The sequence below is a fragment of the Manacus candei genome, unplaced genomic scaffold (assembly GCF_025592945.1).
Source record: "Manacus candei isolate 608988 ecotype Guabito, Panama unplaced genomic scaffold, ASM2559294v1 h1tg000007l, whole genome shotgun sequence".
Lineage (NCBI taxonomy): Eukaryota > Metazoa > Chordata > Aves > Passeriformes > Pipridae > Manacus > Manacus candei.
In genome coordinates, this window is record NW_026138055.1 from 4299644 (window position 1) to 4319012 (window position 19369).

The following is a 19369-nucleotide window of genomic DNA, read 5'->3' on the forward strand; positions in this document are numbered from 1 at the left end:
TGAACACTTCCAGAGATGAGTCATTCCCAGCTTCTCTGGGCAGCCTGTGCCAGCGCCTCACCACCCTTCTTGTAAAAAAATTCTTCTGTATATCTGTCTGATATTGGAGAACAAGAAAACCAAAATAAACAAAAATCCCACCCCAAGATTTCATGGTGCTGAACACCCGTCCTGGTGCAATTTCTCTGTGCTCACAGCCATGGAACACCTGAGCTTCACCCAACTAAAACCACCAAGGGAACAGAAACCACTGCTGACCCATGGATTGGGTGGACAATGGGATGGATTTGGGGTGAGGGGCACAGGAGGGTTTGAGAGCACAGGAGGGTTTGAGGTCACAGGAGGACGTGGGAGCACAGGGGCATGCAGGGGCACAGGAATGTGTGGGGACATAGGGGTTTGAGGGCTCAGGGGGTGTGGGGGGCCAGAGTTTTAGCAACACAGGGGCTCTGGGGGCACAGGATGGTTTGGGGACACAGGATGGTTGGGGTCTACAGAGGGAGCAGGGGCACAGGATGGTTCAGGTGCAGGGGCTATGGGGGACGCAGGGGGCTGTGGGGGCACAGGATAGTTTGTGCCCACAGGGGCTGTGGAGACACAGAATGGTTTGGTCCCACAGGGGCTCTGTGGGGGCACAGAGCTGTGAGGCTACAGGATGGTTTGAGGGCACAGTGGGCTGTCAGGGCGTAGGACTGTTTGGGGACATGGGCTGTGGGGGCACAGGATGACATGGGGACACAGGAGGTTTGGGGTCACAGGGTCTGTGGGGGCACAGGATTGTTTGGGGGTACAGGATGGTTTGAGGGCACAGGATGTTTTGGGGGCACAGGATGGTTTGTGCCCACATGGTCTGTGGGGACGCAGGGGGTTTGAGGGCACCGGGGCTGTGGGGGCACAGGACAGTTCGGTCCCACAGGGTTTGTGGGGCACAGGACAGTTCTGTCCCACAGGGTCTGTGGGGGACACACGACATTTTGGGGGCACGCGAGGGCGCCCTCGCTCGCCGCCGCCGCGCGGGCGGGTGACGCCACGGCCGCCGCCCCGCCCCGGCCCCGCCGCGCCGCCCCCACGTGGCGCCGCCCGCCCGGCAGAGCCCGGCGGCCCCGCAGGCAGGTGGGAGCGCGGCGGGCGGCAGGGCCCCCGCCCCGCCCGGCCCCGGCCCCGGCCCCGGCTCGGCCCGGCCCGGCCCGGCCCCCACCATGGGCGCCCGGCCGCCGCCGGCCCCGCGCCCCGCCACCTGAGGCAGCGCGGCTGCACGGGCAGCGCCTCGCCCGCAGCCCCCCGGCTCCGCCACCATGGGGGCCGCCGAGGCGACCCGGAGCGCCGCCGGGATCACCGGTGTCCTCACGGTGAGTCTGTGTGTGCGTGTGTGTGTGTGTGTGTGTGTGTGTGTGTGTGTGCGCGGGGCTCGGGGTGCTCGGTGCTCGGCTGCGCCGCCCGCGCAGCATCCGCGTGTCCGCGGGGTGGGTGGGGACGTGCTGCAGTGCGGGGGCAGGTGGGCAGGGGATGGGTGTATCAGAGTCTATCTGGGTGTCCTGCGGCCCCCCGTCCCCGCCGGGGGGTGTGCGGCGCTCCCCTGTGCCTTCCCCGCGGTGTGCTGCCCACCCAGTCCCGCAGCCCCAGGTCCTGGCAGGGAACGCTGGCTGGGTGGGATATTCCCTGCGATATCCATCCTTCCCATCCCCATGTTAGCGCAGGCGGAGGCATCCTCCATCCAGGGCTGTGCCGCATAGCCAGGGCTGAGCGGATCCTTGTTCTGCCCTCTGCCCCGCTCCTGGAGCTCGGCACTGGGCAGAGATCCATCCATCCATCCATCCATCCACCCATCCACCCATCCGTCCCAGCTGCTTTTCTTGCCACCCTTTGGCCAGGCAGCAAAGCTCCCCGTAGCGAATGGCAGGCAGCTGCCTCGACTTATCAGGGAAATGTTTTCCGGCAGCTTCATCTCCACATCTACCTTCCCAGGTAGGGCCCTTCCCAATCAGCGCTTTAGGGCTACATCCCGTCTATTTTGGGGAGAGATGGTAATTCGGTGTGTCAGGCAGACGCCGCAGCTGCTGCGGCTGAGTTGTGTAACCGAGGAGAGCACTTGCTCTTGAACTCAAGGTGGATCTGAGCAAGCTGGCGCTGGCTCGACAGGAATCCGAGTAAACAACAAATAATCTGAAGCTGGAAGGGCATTAGCTGGGAAACAGCCTCTGAAGGCAAAGGGTAACTTGGGGCAGCGGCGGAGCAGATAGGTCCGTGCGCGGTGCTGGCCGTGCGCTCCCGAGCGCCGGGTTCCCGCTGGGAGAAGCAAGTGCTCTCTGGAAGATGAGATGCTGATGAGGAGCTTGAGATATGCAGCTCCAGCTAGGATCCTGGAGGTCAGTTGGGAATGAAGGGTGTAGAGGGAAGGGGAAAAGGATGATGTAAAAGGTGTTGGGAAATAGAATTCTGGAGAATAAAGTGAGACTAAGAGCAAACACATGTATGTTACTTGTGTGTTCTCACACTTCTGTGTGTGTATGAGCAAATGAGCTGTAAGACAAAATTCCCATTTGCTTGTGAGCTGGCAGGATGCTTCCAGGGTTTTCATCCAGTATCTTCAACATTTTGGCCATCTCCCTTTGGCCCAACAAGGAGTTAATGTCTTCTCAGCCTGAGGGAAGTGTGTTCAAATCCATAGCTGGTGGGTCTTATACGGGTGCAGCAAACCCGAATCCTTCTGGCTGCTATTTTAGGAGCGGTAGCGGTTGCACAGGGCTGGTGTTGGCCATGGTTTCACTTGTTTGGCGGATTTTTTGGGCACCCACCAGCTGCTGCAAGGTGGTTTCCGCCATCTCCTGCATTGCCCTCACCTGGAACTTGCATGATGTCACCTTGCTTCAACTTGGGGCTTTTGGAAACCTGGGGGATTTCATCTGTTTGGAGCAAAACCATGGCTGGTGGGGATGCTGGCGAGCTTGGGTCTGTGCTGACTGCAGGGGTGGCTGCTAGGTTTTCCTTCATGGGGACCAGATGTTGCAGTGCTGCTGTTCTGGCTCACTCATCTGCCTGCGTTTCGCTCTTGACATCTAGTAAAGGAACTGCTGAGCAGTGAGTCCCGGACTCTGGTTTCACAAACCCCAAACCAGCTGAAATAGCTGGTTGTGTTGCAAGATGCAGAAACTTGCTTTTCTCTTCGATACTCTCCTCCCAGGCAACTTTTTTTTTGGTCTGAGTAACTCGATCCTTTTTACTGAGAGTGGGACAGGAGATGGGCTCCTCCTGTCTGCCAAGTTACCGTAAAACTTCCAGACCAGTTTATTTGTCTTTCTGGGGTTTTCGTATATTTATTTTTTTAATGTTGCAAGTGCTTTCCCGGTGCTGTCGGCAAAGGGTGCAGCTGATCTTCGGGAAGGGTGGCGGGCAGTGCAGCTCATCCCCAACCTGTGCCAAGGCATCACCATGGAGCCAGCTGCTGTTTCTACCAAATTCTGTTGGTTTTGCTTGGAAACCATTCCCAGAGTATCAGTCTAGCACTGTTGGTCCCTGCGCTCACTTACAGCTCTACTCCTGTTTTTCTCTACTGGGATCAAGTGCCCTGCGTTTAGCTGCCTTTTGTCTTTATTTTACTTTACTTTACTTTATTTTATTTTATTTTTACTTTAGTTTTAGGTTTATTGCTGTGTCCCCAAAGGACTGGTAGCAGGGTGCCACTGTACACAACATAAGGTTACAACAGTCTCGGTGTCACAGCATTTTAGGACACAAATTTCTGGACAGAAAGTTGATTCACCAGCTTTCTGCTGGTGCTTTGACTCACCAGGCAGGTTTGGGTCCTGAGTGAGATGTGTATTCATAGAATCATAAAATGGCTTGGGTGGGATGGGGCCTTAAAGATCATTTAGTTCCAACCTCCCTGCCATGGACACAAATGCCAACCACTAGACCAGTTTGCTCAGGTGTTCGCAGCAGCATTCTCTATGCAAGTGCCTAGGCAGCTTGTGGACCCCCAAAAGCTGTTTATTGTGCAGGTTGCCCATTGGGTTCCCCTGCAGCACACAGCTATTGAAAGAGGGTGATGGAGACACGGCACAGAGGTGACCACTGAGGTGGAGTCCTCAAGCTGGGTGGTGGTGAGGTGGAATGTGCCTATGCCAGCTGTGGGGTGCTGCTGCCTCAAGGGGTTGTTTGCAGCTGAACATGAAGGTCCCCTTGTTTGAGTGTTTCCCAGTGTGGGGAGGTGAGAATGGTAGTGCTCCTCAGCCCAATCTGATTTCCTCATACCGTAAAACCTTCACGTGTTCAAATAGGTGAAGGTGGCTGGGCAGTGCCTTTGCTCGTGCACTGCAGGGTGTTGGTGCTGAGTTGGGGATGCTCTTTGAGATTGTGGCTGCCCTGTCCCACTTGACCCTTTTGGAAAGGGACTCCTGTCCCTTTTAACCCTTCGTTGTTAGAGCTGCTCCTGCGTCAGGCTCGGGGAGCATCGCTGAAACTGCTGAAACCAAATCTGCTGTGTAGTGTTGTCTTGCATCATAGTTTCTCCTGTGGTTTTTTTGTTACCCTATACACTTCCTTTGGTACCGGAGTAATGAAATGCAGCGGCTCAGCGGAGCTCGCTTTGTTACTTGGTTGCTTTTTTCACTGGCAAACTGGTGTTGTCAGCCAGAAAGACAACTGGTGTTGTCTTGTTCTGTGTGCTAGTGGGCAGCCGTGAGGGTGACAGAACAAACCAGTAAACACCCCTTTTTGCTGAAGATGTCCTTCTGCTCCTGGCCTTTGCTTGCAGAGATCCAAGGGGTGTGAAACCCAAGCGGCTGAATTATTTCAGGGACCAGAAATGCCAGTCTGAATAAATAGCGGATGCACGAAGCTGTTTAGCCTTCCCCCACTGGAACTTGCTGTTCTCCCTAAGCTTGGAAGTGCATGTGCAGCTGAAGATCTTGGGATGTTCAAAAATACCAGCACTGCACTGCTTTGCTTGAGATAAGGTTTTAAAAAAGCCCAACCCAAACCTGGTGCTCTTACAGGCTTTAGTTACCCGGATGAGTGATGGGAAGATGCTGGAGATGGGAAAAACAGGGAGAGCAGGAGGGAATCCATGGCACATGCTTGTAGCAGGGCTGTCTATGGTTTTCCCGAGGTCCGGCTTGATGCTGAGGGAGAAATCAGTGTCTGAGACAGCAGTACACAGCTCACCCCTGATAAGGTGGGAGAGCCACTGCCTATCCTGCCTCTCCCGACACCCTGTCCCGCTGGCACTGGAGGAGGGTGAGTAACACAGGTGACCCCCCACTCCACCTCGAGGAGAGGCTGGATTGCTAATTCAGGATGCGTCATGGAGATTACAGGGGAGGGTGGCAGGTTTCCTTAGAGCCAGCTAAGTGCTTTGTTAAATCATGTCTTAGGGGAGGGGAAAAATAAAATGCATCCTGTAAGCCTTTGCTGCCTGCCAGGGCAGCCCCACTTTTTAATTTGACGTGCTGTAATTAGTCTGGCCGCTGCAGGATCCTCGTCAGCTCCTGCGGGCTTGCCTGCTTCTGCCTGCTCTGTAATTGCTGCTTCAGGGGGAGAAAACTAACTAAATAAAAAAATAAAAATATGAAGTGTTTTGTACAAATCCCAAGCCGTAAATTATTTAGCAGGTGAAACAGGAATGTGCCGTGTGTTTCCAGGAAAAGAGAGACTGCACCAAAAAAATGATGCGGCGCGGCTTGCGGCTCTGCCGTGATGTGCCTTCTGCAGAGTCATGTTGTTGGGAGCCTTTTTTTATTTTTTTTTTCTTCTGAATATATTCTTGTTGGCTGATAGCCCAGAATAGGTAGCAGAGCGGGAGGCGAGGGATTGTATAACACAGCCAAGTGATTTATGTGCTTGGCTGTGCAGCTGAACAGCATTAGGGTCTCTGGTCTTTTTACCTTCAGTGTAGGAAAGCACCTTTGAAAATTCAAGGTAACTCTGACTTGTTCCCTCTAACCCTCTGAACTTATCCTGCAGCTGCTTGAAAATGTTTCCTATTGCTTTGCATGCTGTGTGAGGTTGTGTCAGCCTTTCTTTTGATATGCCTTTTGTTCTTGGTATCTCCGCTGCCATAACTAATGTTAAATCCATGGACCAGAGATATTCTGGGGGAAGCAGAGATCCTTCTTGGTAGATGGGGCTTCTCTTAGGGATGGAGCAGCATCAATGTGAAGGAATTAAGGGAATAAAGCCTTAGGATTGGAAGTCAGTAAAGATAAACAGATTTATAGCCATTGTATGGTGAAGTCCAGCTGTTTTTATTTCAGTGTCTAAACACTGGCATCCGTTTACCTGTGTCTGATGCAATGAGGAGCTGAGTTACAGCACAGCTGTAAAAATAGCACCAGGTTTTCTCTCCTCTTGCTAATGCAGCTGGTGAGTTTAGAGTGAGTTTAGAGTGAGTTCAGATGTGGTCGGAGGCTCAAAGTGGAACATCCCTTTTGGTCTCGACCAACCCAACGCTTGCACTGGGCCATAAAAACTTGTGGAAGGGCAGAGGGGCTGAGAAATGGTTCAGAAACAGCTGCTAGCCTGGATTTTGTCCTGGTTTGCATTACTTAGAAAGGTAACTATTTGAACAAGTGCAGATTAACAAATAGAGGAGGAAAGTTTTACAGGTCAGAGCTTCCACCTGTGTGTGTGTTTTTTGTCTTCTTGGCGAGCGCCTGCCTTGTGCTGGAGCCTCTCAGCCTTGAAATGCAAAGCTGGTTTGAATTCTCCTGGGGTGCCCAGGTAGCACGTACTGCTGAAACTCAATTAGCAGTATTTACCACCCTGGCAGGGTTGCAGTGTAAATGATGCTTAGTCTCACTGAGAAGTGTGGTGTCAAGTTTAGGGAATTATAATTGTAACTGGCGATGTGTCGGGAGAGTGTGCTGCCACCTCCTCGGGTTCTATTCCACTCCAGCCTCACTGAGGTCCCTCCCCTGGGCGTAGTAACTTGTCCATGGTCCTGTGGCTCTGGGACATGCCTCTGGGACATCCCTTGTGAACCTACAAGGGGTCGCTGGCAGAGAGGGCTCCGGTTGCATGCTGTTGTTGACTGATACCTCCTGTTTGTTTTCCAGCTGCTCATGCTCCTTGGCATCGCTGATGGTCAGTCGAAGCTGACCTCTGAGCAGAATGCCATCAGCCTCTCCCCTGGCAAGTACCGCCACCTCGACCGTGCCACCAACGAAGAGCTGACCTGTGACAAATGTCCCGCAGGAACCTACGTGTCTAAGCACTGCACGAAGAGTACCTTAAGAGAGTGCAGCCCTTGTCCAGATGGGACCTTCACCAAGCATGAGAACGGCATAGAGCGGTGCCACCCTTGTAGGAAACCCTGTGAACTGCCAATGATTGAGAAAACTCATTGTACTGCCTTGACTGACCGCGAGTGCACTTGCCTGTCTGGTACGTTTCAGACGAACGATACCTGCGTCCCTTACACGGTGTGCCCGGTCGGCTGGGGCGTCCGCAAGAAAGGAACCGACACGGAAGACGTGAGGTGCAAGCCGTGCCCTCGTGGTACCTTTTCTGATGTGCCTTCTAGTGTGATGAAGTGCAAACCATACACTGACTGCTTTGGGAAAAACATGGTGGTCATCAAGCCAGGGACGAAGGAGAGCGACAACGTTTGTGGTTCTCCGGCGTCTCTTCCGAACATGTCTTTGACTTCATCGAGCACCGAAGCGGGTGAGCAGCCCTATGAAGTTCCACCAACCGCTGATCTTCCCAAAGGTAACGTCCACCACGTAAACACAGATGTGGGTTTGGTTGTGGGATTGTGTTCCTGCCTTGGTCAGGGTTGGTTTTAGGCTGTTAAAAACCAACCTGGTCTAAAGCCAGGGTGGTGCTTTTGCTTCTTGGCCAGAAGGCAGCTGCAGAGTATATTGGGTTGCCCTCACTTGTATTAAACCGCATTTAATAACATTTTCAGTGAGACTGCAGTCATGGTCAGACTCCTGGCTGTCCTGCTGTTTGGGCTGAAAGGACATCACGTTCCCCAGCCTCTTTCCCCATCTCTGTGATGCGCTGGCACAAGTCTTTGTGCAGTTGTGGTGAACCTGAGTTGGGATGCAGCAGGAAAGCCCCTGCTGCAGGGAGACTGCAGCAGGGAGACGACTCTTCTGATGGATTCATTGCTTTCATGCCTGTGCTTTCCTTGCTGTGTTTCACTCTGTACTCTGCCAGAGTACAGTTGAATGGGAATCATTGCTGAAACAGCGCTGCAGGAGCCTGGGCTGTCCTGTAACTTTACTTTCTTCAATTTCTAAGATTTCCACAAGTTACCAACAGTGGGGAGAACTAGGTGGAGTTCCCCATTCTCTTGCTTAATTGGGAGTGGTTCATCATCACAGTCTTTATAATGATGCTTTAGCTGTGGCTGGTTTTGGGGCTGCTGCTGTAGGACCCCACTCAAGGTGGTACTCTGCACTCCCTGGGAAGCAGCTTCCCTACAGTGTCTCATATTAAGCATTTTAGTTAAAAAGTGCAACTTTTGATAACCTTAATACATGAGCTGGTAAATATAATTGCAAGGAAGTGTTGACATTGGTAGGCTTCCAATGCTTCACCTTTGTTAGGTCTCAAAGTTTACTCTGACATTGTTTTATCATTGGGAGAGGACAGTGTTTCCTGAACTTTGAAATCAACTGCAGACAATTACGTAAAAGTTAAAGGGTTTTCCCTGTTTGTGTCCTGGTCACAGTGTTTTGGGTAATCAAATCAAATCAAACCAGGTTACAGATGGTTAGACCCACTCTCTGCGTCAGCTGGGATGAGACACGATCTTCAACAGATGAGTTTCCAAAATACACTGCAGTTTTTGCCACAACAGCCCTTCTTCCTCTTCTCGCCAGGCTTTGGTGGTGCAACTGGGTGGGACCTGAGAGCTGTTGGTTGATAAGGAAACTCAATAAAGATGGAAGGTAGCTCTTAGGGGGAAGTTTGGTTGCTTCAGAAACCTATTTTGTAGTTGATGCATCTGCAACTGCTTGCGGTGCTGATAAAAAGGTTGTGCATCCTTAACAAAATCCAGTGGAGAGATACTAAGCCTGCAAATTGTTATGTATTTTTGTACTTTTAGCCCCAATATGAAATTTCAGAACTGAACTAAAACTAATTTTTGTAAACTTAAGAAAGAAAAATCAGCTTGCTCAAAGTTGGGAGTTTTCTGAGAAATGCTGAATATGGGACAAACACAGATTAACAATATGCCTATAATAACTCATTTTTTTTTAATAAGCTGCCACTAGCCTTAACCACCAGTTTTACCTCGAAACTCCCTCTGTAACTGTACCCATCTGTTCCCAGAGACAAAACCTCAACTTCACCTCTACTCCTTCTCGCTGCCTGGCGTTGGGTTTCTGCCTGCTGGCCAAGCAGGGCCTTAGACCTGCCATATCACATCTCCGGTGCTGTGACACTGAACTCTCCTCTCCTTTCGCAGGTCTGAACTCTTCAGTTCCCGATTTTGTCCCCTCTCCAGCGCCGCGCGCGTCCAGCAGCATGGTGGAGCCGGCACGCTACGACAACGAGACCTCGGCCAACGGGACGGACGGTGCTGGCAGGACCCTCATGGGCTCTGGCACCACCAGCCAGGCACAGAGCTACCGGCACAAGCAGACCAGCCAAGCGCTGGAGAAGCAGCCGTCGCTGGAGATGATGGGAGGCGAGAAGTCCAGCGTCCCATACAGGCCCCCCCGGCGAGGTTCGCAGAACGTCCACCAGCACTTCGACATCAACGAACACTTGCCGTGGATGATCGTCCTCTTCCTGCTGCTGGTCCTGGTGGTGATCGTCGTCTGCAGCGTCAGGAAGAGCTCAAGGACTCTGAAGAAAGGGCCCAGGCAAGATCCCAGTGCCATTGTGGAAAAAGCTATTATGAAAAAGTCCACCACCCCCACGCAGAACAGGGAGAAGTGGATCTATTACTGCAACGGGCACGGTGAGCAGTAGTGACTGGGCTTTGGAGGGGCTGCCCCCACATCCAGTGATGGCTTCTCTAACTTTCTGGGTCTTGTAGTGAGGACAAAGCTCATACAGTGGTTCCTCAGATGTTTCTTCATCCTTGGCTTCTCCTTCTTCCAGTTCCCATGGCGTGTCCCTGCTCTTGGAGGAAGGGTTAATGGAGGGAATGTCACCTGCTCGCTCCACCTCCTCTCCTTCTTCCCACCCATCCTTGGTAGAAGGCTCTTGAGTGAAGGCACTTTTTCTTTTTCCTGTCCACTGTGTTACACTGTCCTTATTTTCTCGGTGACTCAGGGTCTGGTTATCTTTCATGTTGTCCTTTTACCCTCACCCCATCAGTTTCTGGGAGGCTGAGTCATCCCCCGCCTCTTGGCAGCACTTCAGTTTCAGGTTCTTAGCCCTAAATCCCAGCTGCTGGCTTGTGTCCCCAGCCCTTTGCCTGTGCTGGAGCCAGGAAGGTTGTCCTTAAAGGCCATGTCGTGGACGTGTACAGCTCCACGAGTGTCATCAGGTCTGCCTGGGCACTCTTTTCAGTAGTGTTTTCTGTTCATTTAGTGGATGATTTGCTGTCAGCTTTCTGATGAGACTTTAAAGATGACATGTTGTGATCGTTAAATTGGAATCAGTAATAAATTAATGGTGGCATGACTGTGAGCACTGAGCAAGGCGCGTGGTTCTTCCTCTGCGGAGCTACAATGGCAATTTTGACCCCTCCTTATCCTGTGCAGACAGCACTGACAAGTCCTTACTCTGAGCTGACGTTGCTCAACCTTAAACATCCGTTCACAGTTAACCTTTAGAAAAGCACATTTAACAAGGGGGGGCAAACAAAGAATGGATTGAACAAAGATTGTAAGGTTTAAGAGAGATCAGTCCTTGATGAAAGTCATCCTTGAGTGCTCAAGTACAAAGCAAAGAAGGTTCTGAATAGGGCGTCTTTGGTCGTGTACTCTCTTCACCTTCCTGCCGATTAACAGACCTACACTTTGTTTACCTTCATTAATGCATGTATAGAACCAGTAAGGTCTTGCTGGAATTAGTTTTCTGCCTTCTTTTGTATTTGTGTTGCTTATCAGTTTCCTTTTAAGTCTTTCGAGTTCTTGGGCTGCTTTTTTCCGTTTGTGATAACTTTTTCCCATAACCCCTGCACTCCATTGTCCCTAAAATCTGTGGTACCTGAAGCATGGTCCTTGAGGCTGTGGTGAATGATCTGCAATGGAGTTGCAGAGCTTCATTAGACATCCTTATTTGTGGGTGCTAGCAGAAATACCATGAGTCTTTGGCCATGGTTCATTGGCCAAAAGCACGTGGTTATTACTAAACTGTAGTAACTCTTTCCCCCAAGACCTTAATTACCAGTTGGTTGAATTTCTGACACTTTCCTGTTTTCTGAAGCATCTCGGAGCAGGGTCTGAGTTCGTACAGGGCAGGGATTGATTGAGAGCAGGGAGCAGACCGAGTTGGATGGATGCAGGGGATGCAGTTCTAGATTCTAACCTGATGTTTCAGACCCTGTGCTGCAGGTGGTCCTTCTGGAAACCTACATATTGAGCTGCCTTTGTGGGCACTGCTGTGTGTTTGGTCTCCAAGCATGATTCACATTAAAGAAACCATACAAATAAGAGAAGGTTTATGTGGTGAGCAATGAGACTGTATTTAGGTATAACCCTAAATATTTAGGTTGTAACCTCACTATCCAGATCTTGTCATCCTTTGGAGGACAGCATCATTCATGGGTCATCCTGTGCTTCCCAGGATCAGTTGTTCCAGTCTTCTCTGTCATCCGTTAACAGCTGAATTCAGCTAGTGCATCAATTTTGCAGGATTTCCAGATTGGGAAATAATCTGGATGTAATAGCAAAACCAATCTTAGGTGATAAACCAACCTGGGTGGAGTCTGGAGGTGAATAACCCCGTTACTCCCAGTCATTCATGCAGTAGTCACGCTGGTTCCCCCTTGGCGCGGGTGGCTTCGTGACTTCCTCCTGCCCAACGTCCTCAGTTGAACTTGTGCAATCAAGGCAGACAGATGAGTGCAAAACAATTAATGCTTTGTCTTGCTTTTAGTGCAAACTAAATACTGTTACATTAGCTGGAAGGGCCTTGCTCATTAGTTCTTGCTAGGTGGTGGTGTTCTGTCATGTCAGATATGGAAATTATTCTCATTATTCTCTGCGGCAGTGTATAAATCCCTCTTTGCTTTTCCAGTTGGAACGTCTGGCTCTTAAGGCTGTTTACTTGAAAGGAGAGGTGTAGTGCCATAAAGGAATTGACCTTTTGTTTAATAACTGGCTGTACAGCTGAGATGAACTGCAGAGCTGCCGTGTCATGGCTTAGCTTTCTGCTGCTCCAGCAGTGTTTGTACCAAATCATGCTTCATCCTGAAGCAGCGTTTCAGACAGGGGTGAGTACAGCCAGGGCTAAACTTCAGGCTGTTGCAGAGAGGATATCTTTCCCCTTTTGTGCTGCTGTGTAGATCCCTCTATGGTAGGAGCCAGAGCAAAGCCTCCTTAGATGTGAGGACCACAGCTGCTCCCCAGGTGCCAGCCTGGTTTGTGGTTGTAGTAGGGGTGTGGAGAGCAAGCAATTAGGTTTTAAATTATGTTCTGTGGCTGGGGGTGAAGCCTCTGGGCTGGGTGCTGGCAGTGCACCCACATCCCTATGACCTCCCCACCTGTAAGTTGGCAGCATACCAGCGAGGGGTTGTGGTGTTTATTGCCTGTTTACATAGCTGTTGCAAACAGTCTCCCCCAACTTTTTCCTAGTTTACTGCCTCCTCCCTCCTAATCTTTTCAGTAAACATCTTTAACCTTTAAAAGGAAAGTCCGGGTCTGACGTAGGCTCTGGAGCCTCTCCTGGAGGAGCTGTGCTTGGGCACCTGCCCTCACACCGGCAACCCCCCGAACCTCCTGCGGCACCAGGAGGGCATCCAAGGCCTTGCCTGTTTGGAGGATTTTATTACTGGTTGCTTCAAGGCCATGGGTGCTGGGTAAAGCACAGTCAGGGTGGCAGAAGCACTGCTCTGTGCTGGAGCAAAGACATCTCACTGTGCTTGGGCTCCTTACCAAAAGAGGAGGATTTCAGGGTGGAAGTAGGGGCTGAAGCTCTTCCCCAGTTCCTGAAGGCACTTGATTCCTGAATTGTTTAAATAATTGAGATAGGTTTGCTATCCTGGTCAGCAGTTGTTGTCACTGGGTGTTTCACTTGACCTCATCTCCCCGTGAGCTGGTATCTGTGCCCCATCCTCTTTCTGGCATAATACATGCCTTAAATAACAGCCCAAACATAAAAATAGAAGTAGCTTGGGAGGCTGGTGTTAAAACTAGACACATGTCTTTAACATGGATATGTTCCAGCCAAGGCAGCAAATGCCAATGATTCTCACTGGATTAAATGGTTCAGAGGTCTGGGAAGAGCTTGCAATGACTAGTGGCCTGAGTTAGCAGCCAGCCTACCTCCACATCTGTCCTTGTGTCCACCCACACAACAGGGGCTCTTCCCAGAGCCCTGACGTCTTGTCTATAGGGAATTGAGAAGGTAAAGCAATGCCAGCAGTGCAGCTGTGGTTGGAGAAGCTGGACCTCTTCCTGCTTCAGTTGTCTCTTACTTTGCAGCCCTGCCGATGGGAATCCAAAGGAGAAAAACAGTTTGCCAGAGATTTCCCAAGAAATTATCCACTTGGTGCCTGAGTGATGTGGGTACTGGGCTGATAGGGCTCTGTGGTTTAACCTTGTAGGACTTCTTTTTTTTAGAAGATCAAGAACAGCCTACACACAGGACTTTCTTGTAAACAATCCCTTTATTTTAGCAAATACCCATTTCCTTTCTTCAGATATTTTCAGAGGCAAGGAATTGAGCTAGGCAGAAACCATTCAATAAAAACTGAGAATTGAAGCCTGTCTCTCAAATGTCATGGCAATGCCAAATTTGCCATCACTCTATGCCAAACATGAAGATGGCCTTGAATTCTTCTTGCAGAATTTGCTGATAGCGCTGCCTTTGACATTCACACATTTAGTAGCAGGCGGATGAAACACAAAGGCTGTAAAATGTTAGAGTAAAACCTGTGTATAGAAGCAGCTGCCTGAATTGATATGCCAAGAGGCAAGAAGAAAGTTTGGTGATTTTTGTTTTTTTGGAGTCAAAAGACCAAAGAAACAGATCTTGGCAGCACTGGCCTGGCATGAGATGCCACTTCCCTTTTATTTTTCTTCAAGTCTTGTAATTGCACATTATTGCAGTGGGTAGTGAGAGCAAGGCCAGGAAGCCCCTGGTTAAATAATCAGAGAAATTAAGTGTTCTGCAAAAGCTGTTTGAAGCTCTGATGGAGCTGAGGCTTGACTGCAGGTAGAAGTTCTGTGCTGATAATGGCTCAAGATCAAAGTGGGGAGTTGAGGAACAGTCCTTGGCTTGCATATTGGTTACTGAGGGACCAGGGCTAGGCTTGAGCTTGGTCTGCTCCCAAGGAAGACATTGAGGATGTTAAAGAGAGACCACACCCTTAGTGTGAGCCACTTAGTGTAATGATTTTGTTTGGTAGGGGTCGTTTACCCTGTCATCAACTCTGAACAGGTCCCATCTTGGTGGCAGGGGCTGCTGTGGAAACACACCCCTGGAGACTATCTCTTCCATCTGCAGAGCACTGGGAGGAGTGATGGGGATAAAAGCTTCACCAGCCTCAAACTGTGGTGGCCTCGAGCTTTTGTGCCCAGACCACAGGTAAGGCAGAGATGGATGGCCACAGCATCTCAGGAGGGCAGGTGTGCCCAGTGCTGCTGACATAATTGGGTAATTGAGGTTACGCCTGGAGAGGAGCAGCCCTGGGCTTGTGTGCAAACCCTGATATGACTCTGGCAGGCAGAGCATGAGCTGAGGGATTAATGTCTGTCTACCTGCCAAAACGGAGAGGCAGAAGGTGGTGTGTTTTGTTTTTGTTTTCCAAAGCAGTCTCTCCTCTGGCATCTGCAGCTTGATGATCTGCAGATGACTCCTGGTCCTCTGATGACAGCCTGTCCGCTTCCGCAGAGTGAGACCCAGGCAGAAAGGGAGCTGGTTAAATTGGAAGAGGCGGGTATGTGCCGGGCACCACAACGAATATGGATGCTTAAAACAGGACTGATTCCTCACTGGAGCTTGTTCTGCTGCATTTTGTGCTATGTTTGCTCCAACATGGGCACAATGCTCTGCTTTGGGTGGGGTGAAGCAAGTCTGCATCTGCAGCACAAACCTCTGCCATAGGAGCGTTGGGCTGACATCTGATGAGATCAGAACACCATCTTCCATGAACTGCCCAAATTAAAACATTGTTCAGGTTTGCCCAAAAATCATCTTTGTCCTTTTGGGAAGCTCTGTGTTTTCCAGAGGGCATATGCAAGAGCTGACCAGGACTTCTTGGTGAAAGGGAGCCTTGGAAAATGCAAACGTGAGAGGCTGCTGTTCTGCTTAGAGAGGAGGAAACCTAATAATGTACAGGTTTATCATCTCTTGGTCCTCGACCTTACTGCATTAGCACCAAAGACTGGTGCTTGATCACTTTTAATGTGTGTTACTACACGAGCCATCTATCCACAGCATGAGCAGGTCTGTGTGAAGTTGGAACATTTGCTCCCAAGTCTGCTTCAAAATAGAAAAGAAAAAACCAAATTACCCCATGGCCAAAATTCCTGGGTGGCCCCTGTATTAATTTAATGAGGGATTGGGATTTGTGCCTGCCCATTAAGGTGTAGGGCCGAGTGTCAGAAGCAGGGCAGCTCTGCAGGAGAGGAGGATTGTCCTTGGAGAAAAACAGTCCAAGCCCAGTGTGCTTTTTTTGCCAAAAACCCGACACCAGTTTCTGCGCCGGGAGGGCTGTGATTTCACACTTCAGTAAGGCTCTCACACATCACTCCTCGAATAACAAGGCAGATTTTTTTTTTAACTTGCTCTCTAAGACTGGGGGGGAAAAAAAATGCAGGAGGTGAATTTAATCCTTGGGTTGGCATCTGTGGGTGTCTGGATATTTATAAGGCTCTGGCCACGGTAGTGTGCGTGCTCAGGGTTACCAGCTGTCCCAGAGGGTTATAATGAAGATTAACTCTGTGAAAGCTGTTTAAAATTTAATAATTACATAAAATACTTATGCTGGCCATTCCCATGCAAACTGAAGGAAGAGCAAGTCCACTCTGCAGGTCCCCATTTTAGCATCCCATGGTAGTGGGCAGGAGCTTGCGTGGGTCCTGGGAGGGTTGGACCAAGGTGCTGTTACAGAGATGACTTCCACTTAACATGTGTTGCGAAGGAAAGTCTTGTCTCTTGCTGACCTTCAAGTTCCCAGGTCAGAAACATGTTCCTAACTGCATGTGATTGATCGCAGACCTTTCTCCACTGCTTGGTTTGGTTATTTTCCATAGAGCATGTGGGAAGTGTTGTTAAAGAGTCCTTTCCTGCCTTGCAAGATTTTTGGTTTTGTCTTTAAAAAAAAGAACAAAACAAACAACAAAACAAGTCCAAACATAAGGATTTAGTGGTTTGTTGCCCTAACAGCACTTGCTGAGGATGTGAATCACTGGGTCCTGGGAGGATAGCAGCACTGTCCTCCCTGGTTGCGAAAACTACCAGATCGTTAACAAGTCTTTGTGAGTGTGTCCTTTCTTCCTGTCTGACAAAGGCTCTTGTTGGAATCATGGAAATGTTTAGGTTGGAAGGGACCTTAAAGATCATATAGTTTCAACACCCCTGCCATGGGCAGGGACACCTTCCACTAGACCAGGTTGCTCAGAGCCGCGTTCAGCCTGACCTTGAACACTTCCAGGGATGGGGCAGCCACAGCTTTTCTGGGCAGTCTGTGCCAGTGAATTTCTTCCTAATATCTAATCTAAACCTGCTCTCTGTCAGTTTAAAGCCATTCTGTCTTGTCGTATCACTCCACGCCCTCGTCAGAAGTCCCTTTGCAGCTCTGTTGTAGCCCCTTTAGGTACTGGAAGGTCCTGTAAAGTCACCCTGGAGCTTTCTATTCTCTGAGCTAAACAACCCCAACTCTCTCCTACTGTCTTCTTAGGGGAACTGCTCCAGCTCTCAGACCATTTTTGTGGCCACCTCTGGATGTGATGTAACAACTCCACATCCTTCTTATGCTGGGGACCCTAGGGCTGGATGGTGGGGTCTCATGAGTGTGGAATAGAGGGAGAAAATCACGTCTCTCAACCTGCTTGTCATGCTGCTTCTTATGAAACCCAGAACATGGTTGACTTTCTGGTGGGCAAGCGCACATTGCCAGCTCATGGTCAATTTTTCATCCATCAACACCCCTTGGCAGGGCTGCTCTCAATCCCTTCCTCCCCCAGCCTGGGCCGATACTGGCAATTGCTCTGACCCAGGTGCAGGACTTTTCCACATCTTCCAGACCTCATTTAGGACCTGAAATATATTTGGAGGACAGGGGGAGGAGTTTGAGTTTCCAGTAATGTCCCTTTTTGACAGCAGTGAATTGGTGAAATTTTTGTATTTTGGAAAGGTATTTGTGCCGGGAATTTGGGATTTCTAAGTCCTGGTTTGGCTGAGCTGTGGTATCTTGTCAGCTGGAGTGTGGATGTGCCGCATTCTGGCTCGCTTGTACATGCAGGCTCTCAGTGTGTGCTCAGAGGTAAAAATAGGCTGCTCTGGCTGTGTTTTGCATGAGTCAGGAGGATATTTGGGGGAGGGAGGTGGGCTGAGCTCAGGAGCAGAGCTGGATTTGCAGTGATTCGGAGCTTTTATCCGAATGTAGGGGAGGGTTGGGCTGCATCACCGAGGTTTTTCTGTCTGACTTGTGTGTGCCCTTGGGCTGTGCACTCTGTCTGTGATGCCTCATCCAGACAGCCTGTCACAGTCAGGATTTGTCACTGCATGTGGTGCGCAGACTAATACTGCCCATCTCTGGAATACCTGTGTCAATATGTAAGTGGTGGAAGCTCCAGGTGCTCCGGCTCAGATTTCTACTGGGATGGTAGGGGTCAGTTCCCCCCAGATGTTGTGGTTGAACTGGTGGGACCTGTCCCTCATGATGAAAGGCTGGAGCATGGAGCCTCCTGAAATCCAGCCTTCCTGAAACTTCATGAAGCTGTCTCTGGAACCGTGGGCAGATGAGCTGCTCACTTGATGAGACTGTGTGTGCCACGGGTCCTGGACAATCTCCTGAGCTTTCCTTTCTAGCTGTATAAGACACCTTATAAGACTTGAACTGATGTTGAGTTAAATGTTTTCTCTGTGCTGTGTCCCTTCATCCTTCATTATTAATGGGATGAGAGAACACATGGCTTGGGAGGGCTCTGAGTATGAGATTTCTCCTCGAAGGTGGCATTTTCTTAAGGAGCACTCTTCTGAAAAACACCAGTTATATTTGGCTTGAGTTCTGAAAATGAAAACAATGGTGTCTTTTTGTTCACGAGAGGAAGGAACTGCAGCTCCTCTGTGGCCAAGCTGTGGTTAGACCTCACTGTATCTGCTGCCAGGTGCTGGGGTGTAGCCTTGGCGGGGCGGCTCTTCCACTGCTCTTGAGTTTGCTTAAAGATGTGAAAAAATAATGGCAGAGAAGAGGAATGGCCCCTTGCAGGTACTGTACGTCAGCGTGCCAGCACTGCCGGTCACGGCCCTGCGCCACACTGGCTTCTTGCCCTGCTGGAGGCCAAATGATGCTGAAGAATTGGATCTGTGTCCAACCTGTAAATAGCAGGATTACGGGAGACCAGTGAGGCTTGTCCAGAACAAGCCTTTAAAGCCCAGCCAAGTCTTATGTGCGTGTTTGATGACCACCTTGGTGACGTGGAAGGAGTCTGACTGCTCTGACTACATCAAAGTGTGCTGCAGTGAGGCAAGACACATCTGAAGGAGCTGGAAATGGGTGGGAAAAATCTTGAACTAGATTCAAAATAAGCAAATGGAAGTCACTTAAGTAAACTGAAATGGTGTTTATGGGGAAGAGAAGGCAGAGGTGAGCAGTGTCCAGAGACAGGCAGTGGAGCTGGTGAAGGGGCTGGAGTGCAAGTCTGATGAGGAGCAGCTGAGGGAGCTGGAGGTGTTTAGCCTGAAGAAAAGGAGGCTCAGGAGGGACTTTATTACTCTCTATGACTACCTGAAAGGAGGTTGTAGAGAGGTGGGGGTCAATCTCTCTGCACTGCCTCTTCAGAAAGGTCCTCCCTTCAGCTCAGTGTCTTTGCAGATGAGCTGGATGTGTGTTCAGCAGTGCTCTTTTCCATTTCCAGTCTTGTCTCCATTTCTCCCAGTGTGCCCTGGCTGTAGATGGGCCTGGTTGTGCCCACGTTACCATGTGTGTGCATCCACCCGTGGGCTTTACACTTGCCTGTGCACGACATATTGGCCTTGTCCTGGCTCGAAGTGGAGCTGATCATTGCTCTGGGGTTATCACTACCTTAAAATAGTAGGTGGCTACAGGGAGTAGCCCATCACAGCATTT

At 50.2% G+C, this 19369-nt stretch overlaps 1 protein-coding gene across 2 annotated transcripts in view; it reads left to right on the plus strand.

Moving 5' to 3' along the window:
* The first annotated feature begins 1146 nt into the window (after positions 1 to 1146).
* TNFRSF21 (TNF receptor superfamily member 21) overlaps positions 1147 to 19369 on the plus strand; it is a 34935-nt gene continuing 16712 nt past the window's right edge. The window contains exons 1-3 of one of the 2 annotated variants that reach the window (XM_051810286.1): positions 1147 to 1349; positions 7053 to 7707; positions 9419 to 9916. In XM_051810286.1, the coding sequence (XP_051666246.1) occupies positions 1296 to 1349; positions 7053 to 7707; positions 9419 to 9916 (1207 nt within the window). In that variant the 5' untranslated portion in view covers positions 1147 to 1295. Of the gene's footprint in view, positions 1350 to 2240; positions 2367 to 7052; positions 7708 to 9418; positions 9917 to 19369 lie in introns of those variants that run through there. The other variant, XM_051810295.1, reaches the window with a different exon arrangement.